A 7486-nucleotide genomic window follows, 5' to 3' on the forward strand; every position below is an offset into this window, starting at 1 on the left:
CCTCTCCTCTCCTCGATCCTCTCCTCTCCCCTCGATCTCTCCTCTCCTCTCCCCTCGATCTCTCCTCTCCTCTCCTCGATCTCCCTCGTATCTCCTCCCTCTCCCTCTCCCTCCCCTCGATCTCTCCTCTCCCCTCGATCTCTCCTCCCCTCTCCCCTCCTCTCTCCTCTCCTCTCCTCTCCCCTCGATCTCTCCCTCCCCTCGATCTCTCCTCTCCTCTCCTCCTCGATCTCTCCTCTCTCCCTTCCCTCGATCTCTCCCTCCTCCCCTCGATCTCTCCTCCCTCCTCCCTCCTCCTCGATCTCTCCTCTCCCTCTCTCTCCTCTCCCTCCTCCCTCGATCTCCTCTCCTCTCCTCTCCTCTCCTCTCGATCCCCTCTCCTCTCCCCTCCCGATCTCACTCCCTCCTCCTCTCCTCTCCTCTCCTCTCCCTCCTCTCCTCTCCTCTCCTCTCCTCTCCTCTCCTCCTCCTCTCTACTACTCCCTACCCTCCTCTACCTCTCCTTCCTCTCTCTCTCTACCTCCCTACCTCTCCTCCCTCCTCCTCTCCTCTCCTCTCCTCTCCTCTCCTCTCCTCTCCCTCTCCTCTCTACTACTCCCTAACTCCTCCCTACCCTCTCCTCTCCTCTCCTCCTCTCCTCCCCTCTCCTCTCCTCTCTCCTCTCCTCTCCTCTCCTCCCTCTCCTCTCCTCTCCTCTCCTCTCCTCTCCTCTCCTCTCTACTACTCCCCTACCCTCCCTACCCTCCTCTACCTCCCTCTCTCCTCTCCTCTCCTCTCCTCTCTCCTCTCCTCCTCCTCCCCTCTCCTCTCCTCTCCTCTCCTCTCTCCTCTCCTCTCCCTCTCCCCTCCTCTCCTCTCTCCTCTCCTACCCTCCCTCCTCTCTACTACTCCCTACCCTCCTCTACCTCCCTCCTCTCCTCTCCTCTCCTCTCCTCTCCTCTCCTCTCCCTCTCCTCTCCTCTCCTCTCCCTCTCCCCTCCTCTCCTCTCCTCCTCTCTCCCTCTCTACTACTCCCTACCCTCCTCTACCTCCCTTCCTCTCCTCTCTCTTGCTCTCCTTCTTCCTCCCCCTCTCCCCTTCCTTCCTCTCCTCTCTACCTCCCTCCCCTCTCCCCCTTCCTTCCTCTCCTCTACCTCCCTCCCTCTCTCTCCCCTTACCTCCCTCCCTCCCTCCTCTCCCCTTCCTTCCTCTCCTCTCTACCTCCCTCACCTCTATAGCACCTCTCTACCCTCCCTCCCCCATATCACCTCCCATAGTACCCCCACTGGGCTAAACCTGTCCCAGTGGACAACAAGATGAGACAGGAGGCATGGAGGAGAGGAGAGGACTGTTGGTCCTCTGGGACTGTTAAAGTGTTTAATAGAGTCGGGGTTGAATAGGAGATGACTGTTATTAATATAATGTTGTTACTAAGGCTGTGTTATTAATAGAATGTTGTTACTAGGGCTGTGTTATTAATAGAATGTTGTTACTAGGGCTGTGTTATAATAGAATGTTGTTACCAGGGCTGTGTTATTAATAGAATGTTGTTACTAGGGATATGTTATTAATAGAATGTTGTTACTAGGGCTGTGTTATAATAGAATGTTGTTACCAGGGCTGTGTTATTAATAGAATGTTGTTACTAGGGATATGTTATTAATAGAATGTTGTTACTAGGGCTGTGTTATAATAGAATGTTGTTACCAGGGCTGTGTTGTTAATATAATGTTGTTACTAGGGCTGTGTTGTTAATAGAATGTTGTTACTAGGGTATTAATAGAATGTTGTTACTAAGGCTGTGTTATTAATAGAATGTTGTTACTAGGGCTGTGTTATGAATAGAATGTTGTTACTAGGGCTGTGTTATTAATATAATGTTGTTACCAAGGCTGTGTTATTAATATAATGTTGTTACTAGGGCTGTGTTATTAATAGAATGTTGTTACCAGGGTATTAATAGAATGTTGTTACTAAGGCTGTGTTATTAATAGAATGTTGTTACTAGGGCTGTGTTATGAATAGAATGTTGTTACTAGGGCTGTGTTATTAATATAATGTTGTTACCAAGGCTGTGTTATTAATATAATGTTGTTACTAGGGCTGTGTTATTAATAGAATGTTGTTACCAGGGTATTAATAGAATGTTGTTACTAGGGATATGTTATTAATATAATGGTGTTACCAGGGTATTAATAGAATGTTGTTGCTAGGGATATGCTATTAATAGAATGTTGTTACCAGGGCTTGTTTATTAATAGAATGTTGTTACTAGGGCTGTGTTATTAATATAATGTTGTTACCAGGGCTTGTTTATTAATAGAATGTTGTTACTAGGGCTGTGTTATTAATATAATGTTGTTACCAGGGCTGTGTTATTAATATAATGTTGTTACCAAGGCTGTGTTATTAATAGAATGTTGTTACTAGGGCTGTGTTATTAATAGAATTAGGGTATATGAATGTTGTTACTAGGGCTATGTTATTAATATAATGTTGTTACCAGGGCTGTGTTATTAATAGAATGTTGTTACTAGGATATGTTATTAATATAATGTTGTTACTAGGGATATGTTATTAATAGAATGTTGTTACTAGGGCTGTGTTATAATAGAATGTTGTTACCAGGGCTGTGTTGTTAATAGAATGTTGTTACCAGGGCTGTGTTATTAATAGAATGTTATTACTAAGGATGTGTTATTAATAGAATGTTGTTACTAGGGGTGTGTTATTAATAGAATGTTGTTACCAGGGCTGTGTTATTAATATAATGTTGTAATCTCTCTCTCTTGCTCTCTCTCTCTCTCTCTCTCTCTCTCTCTCATCATTTCTAATCTACAATGTTTGTTTGGTTATGGTCATTTCTGTTAATACAATACATCGTTATTCCAGTATTACTGTTCTCATTGTCGGCGTGGACACGTTGTTTGCGGAGCTACACTTGTGAGAAAAAAAGTTTGGGTTTATTTCATTCCATTTCTTGAGTTTTGTCAATTCAATTTTAGTCAATTGTCTTTTGTTAGGAGCGTTGCTGTCAATGTTGAGTTTCTATAGAGACGTTCTATCACTGAGAGTTCTAGAGTTCTATCACTGAGAGTTCTAGAGTTCTATCAACTAGAAGTCTCTCCTTTACTTCTATAGAGACATTCTATTACTGAGAATTCTAGAGTTCTATCACTGAGAATTCTCTCCTTTACTTCTATAGAGACATTCTATCACTGATAATTCTAGAGTTCTATCACTGATAATTCTCTCCTTTACTTCTATAGAGACATTCTATCACTGAGAATTCTAGAGTTCTATCACTGAGAATTCTCTCCTTTACTTCTATAGAGACATTCTATCACTGATAAGTCTAGAGTTCTATCACTGATAATTCTCTCCTTTACTCCTATAGAGACATTCTATCACTGAGAATTCTAGAGTTCTATCAGCTAGAAGTCTCTCCTTTTCGCCTATAGAGACGTTCTATCACTGAGAGTTCTAGAGTTCTATCAGCTAGAAGTCTCTCCTTTACTTCTGTAGAGACGTTCTATCGCTGAGAGTTCTACAGTTCTATCACTGAGAGTTCTAGAGTTCTATCAGCTAGACACGCACCTGATTACACATAGAAGTATATATGCCTATGAGCTACCTGTCTTGCATTCAAATGTAGGTATATAAATGTGTCCATTTGGGAGATCTCTTTCTGATTGGCTTAAAGGGGACTGAGAGACTGAAAAACAGCTTCTATCTCAAGGCCATCAGACTGTTAAACAGCCACCACTAACATTGAGTGGCTGCTGCCAACACACTGACACTGACACTGACTCAACTCTTTAATAACTTTAATAAAGGAAAAATGTCTGTAATAAATGTATCACTAGCCACGTTATATAATGTTTACATACCCTACATTACTCATCTCATATGTATATACTGTACTCGATACCATCTACTGTATCTTGCCTATGCTGCTCTGTACCATCACTCATTCATATATCTTTATGTACATATTCTTTATCCCTTTACACTTGTGTGTATAAGGTAGTAGTTGTGAAATTGTTTGATTACTTGTAGATATTACTGCATTGTCGGAACTAGAAGCACAAGCATTTCGCTACACTCGCATTAACATCTGCTAACCATGTGACTGTGACAAGTAAAATTAGATTTGTTTTTAAATCTCCACCACTAATAAACTGTGGAGCTTCTCAAAGTAAATGTTTTCTTCACCTCAAAACAGCAAGTAAACAAAGTATTTTTTTATTTTAATATTTTACATCCATTGAGAATTACAAATAGTTCCTCAAAGTATTTGAAAAATCCTTCCAGCTCTCTCCCTTTCGATAACCACTCAGAGTGGAAGAGAAACATTTCATGCTCTGATCCAGTGGAAACATCATAAAATAGCCCTACCTGATTACCTCTTATCAGTGGTTGACTTGGACTGGAATAGGTTCCGGAACTCCTTTTGGGTTCCGGAACTGTTTTATATTCAGGTGTAGGAGCTCCATAATACTTTTGAGATAATATTCTATAAGAGGAAGAGGAGCTCAAGCAGTAGAACATTGAGATAATATTCTATAAGAGGAAAGGAGCTCAAGCAGTAGAACATTGAGATAATATTCTATAAGAGGAAGAGGAGCTCAAGCAGTAGAACATTGAGATAATATTCTATAAGAGGAAGAGGAGCTCAAGCAGTAGAACGTTGAGATAATATTCTATAAGAGGAAGAGGAGCTCAAGCAGTAGAACATTGAGATAATATTCTATAAGAGGAAGAGGAGCTCAAGCAGTAGAACATTGAGATAATATTCTATAAGAGGAAGAGGAGCTCAAGCAGTAGAACATTGAGATAATATTCTATAAGAGGAAGAGGAGCTCAAGCAGTAGAACATTGAGATAATATTCTATAAGAGGAAGAGGAGCTCAAGCGGTAGATCATTGAGATAATATTCTATAAGAGGAAGAGGAGCTCGAGCAGTAGAACATTGAGATAATATTCTATAAGAGGAAGAGGAGCTCAAGGTAGATCATTGAGATAATATTCTATAAGAGGAAGAGGAGCTCGAGCAGTAGAACATTGAGATAATATTCTATAAGAGGAAGAGGGCAGTAGAACATTTGAGGTGAAGGTACTCAGCTCCTGGCCAAGTCAAGCACGGCTTCTTATCCATTACTCAACTAGCCGACAGCTGTGTCTGGAAACTCTGAAGACCCAGAATATTTTATACAATGTTATATGTTTACTTGTCCCCGACTCAAGTTAATAGTTGATACAATATGTCAAGTTCGTTGCAGACAGGCCATATGAAGCCAATGTGATTTATAGAATATTTTATTTTTATCGGGATATTTTCTACCTGCAGGTTGCAATGTTTTTATTTGTTGGCTTTATGTAGACTATTTTTTCACCATAGTTGGCAATAGAAGTTACCTTTTAGGTTAGTATCATTTTAATTTAGTTTTGGATATAATTTAGATTTTCCACATTACAATATATTTTGACATATGAAGACGTTATTATAAATGAAATGAAACTTTTCCACAGAAATGTGTGAAAACCATAACTGGCATGCAGATGGGTAGAAACGTTAAGGTCATTCAACATGAGAAAGGTTGCCGACTGCTAACCTATTACCGGCAACTTCAGGAGAGTAATGGCAGAATCTGCTAACCTATTACCGGCAACTTCAGGAGAGTAATGGCAGAATCTGCTAACCTATTACCGGCAACTTCAGGAGAGTAATGGCAGAATCTGCTAACGCCAGCAGGAGTGGGAGGAGAATAATCGGTTCAGGTTAAGGTTGTTTTTCTTTCTTCTGGTTATCTAGATCTCTGGCTCCCTCTTGAGTCATTTGTGTCTTATTTCAGCGAACGTGAAGTCTAAAGTATCAGATAAGCTCAATGCATATAGTTGATTTTTTTTTTAAACACATAGGGGGTGTCTATAAATGGAAAAATACACGTTTTAAAAAATATCGACCAATCGACTGGACAAAAGAACAGAAGACTTTCAAGTCGGCCAAGATTTTTAAAATCGTAGTAGTGTAGTAGTAGTAGCAGTGTAGTGTAGTAGTAGTAGCAGTGTAGTAGTGTAGTAGTAGTAATGTAGTAGTGTAGTAGTAGTAGCAGTGTAGTAGTAGTAGCAGTGTAGTGTAGTAGGAGTGTAGTAGTGTAGTAGTAGTAGCAGTGTAGTGGTGTAGTAGTAGTAGCAGTGTAGTAGTGTAGTAGTAGTAATGTAGTAGTGTAGTAGTAGTAGTAGTTGTGTAGTAGTAGTAGCAGTGTAGTGTAGTAGTAGTGTAGTAGTGTAGTAGTGTAGTAGTAGTAGCAGTGTAGTGGTGTAGTAGTAGTAGCAGTGTAGTAGTGTAGTAGTAGTAATGTAGTAGTAGTAGTAGTTGTGTAGTAGTAGTAGCAGTGTAGTGTAGTAGTAGTGTAGTAGTGTAGTAGTAGTAGCAGTGTAGTGGTGTAGTAGTAGTAGCAGTGTAGTAGTGTAGTAGTAGTAATGTAGTAGTGTAGTAGTAGTAGTAGCAGTGTAGTGTAGTAGTAGTGTAGTAGTGTAGTAGTAGTTGTGCAGTAGTAGTGTAGTAGTAGTAGTAGTAGTGTAGTAGTGTAGTATTAGTGTAGTGGTGTAGTAGTAGTGGTGTTGCAGTGTAGTAGTAGTGTAGTAGTAGTAGTAGTGGTGGTAGTGTAGTTATTGTGTAACAGTAGTAGTAGTGTAGTAGTAGTGCAGTAGTAGTGTAGTAGTAGTGTAGTAGTGTAGTAGTGTAGTAGTAGCGTAGTAGTGTAATAGTGTAGTAGTGTAGTAGTATAGTAGTAGTAGTGTAGTAGTAGTGTAGTAGTAGTGTAGTAGTAATAGTAGTAGTAGTGTAGTGGTCATGTAGTAGTAGTATTATAGTAGTGTAGTAGTAGTGGTGTAGTAGTAGTGTAGTCGTGGTGTAGTAGTGTAATAGTGTAGTAGTGTAGTAGTAGTGGTGTAGTGGTGTAGTAGTAGTGTAGTAGTGTAGTAGTAGTGTAGTAGTGTAGTAGTGTAGTGGTGTAGTAGTAGTGTAGTAGTAGTGTAGTAGTAATAGTAGTAGTTGTAGTAGTACCAGTAGTAGTAGTGGTAGTGTAGTAGTAGTCTAGTACTAGTTGACTTACTCAGTGACTGTCTTGGAGAGGACTTCTCTCTCTTGAAAGCCAGTTGGTATTTCAGACTCTCCACTTCCTTCTTCATCTGGGGCAGATCCATCTCATCCATGACTGCTGATTGGCTGGGGAGGTTACCCTGGCAACCTGGGGGTAGTAAGTAAGTCAAGTTAGTATTCTGAACCAGAACGGCTCATAGAAGCAAATAACATGTTATTGATCAACAGGCGCCGAATACAACAGGTGTAGACCTCACAGTGAAATACTTTCTTACGAGCCCCTAACCAACAATGCAGTTTAAAAAATATATATAAAATAAATACGAATAAGAATGAGAAATAAAAGTAACAAGTAATTAAAGAGCAACAGTAAAATAACAATCGTAGAGACTATATACA

The 7486-nt window shown here is 40.2% G+C and overlaps 1 protein-coding gene across 1 annotated transcript in view; it reads right to left on the reverse strand.

Annotated features, from left to right (window-relative positions):
* The window catches only part of LOC121843849 (guanine nucleotide-binding protein G(I)/G(S)/G(O) subunit gamma-13-like), an 11291-nt gene extending 4078 nt beyond the window's left edge, over nt 1-7213 (reverse strand). The window contains 2 exon segments of the mRNA XM_042313715.1: nt 7101-7117; nt 7120-7213. Coding sequence (XP_042169649.1) covers nt 7101-7117; nt 7120-7200 — 98 coding nt within the window. The 5' untranslated portion in view covers nt 7201-7213.
* Nucleotides 7214-7486: the final 273 nt, after the last annotated feature.

This window comes from Oncorhynchus tshawytscha, unplaced genomic scaffold, assembly GCF_018296145.1.
Source record: "Oncorhynchus tshawytscha isolate Ot180627B unplaced genomic scaffold, Otsh_v2.0 Un_contig_4946_pilon_pilon, whole genome shotgun sequence".
Lineage (NCBI taxonomy): Eukaryota > Metazoa > Chordata > Actinopteri > Salmoniformes > Salmonidae > Oncorhynchus > Oncorhynchus tshawytscha.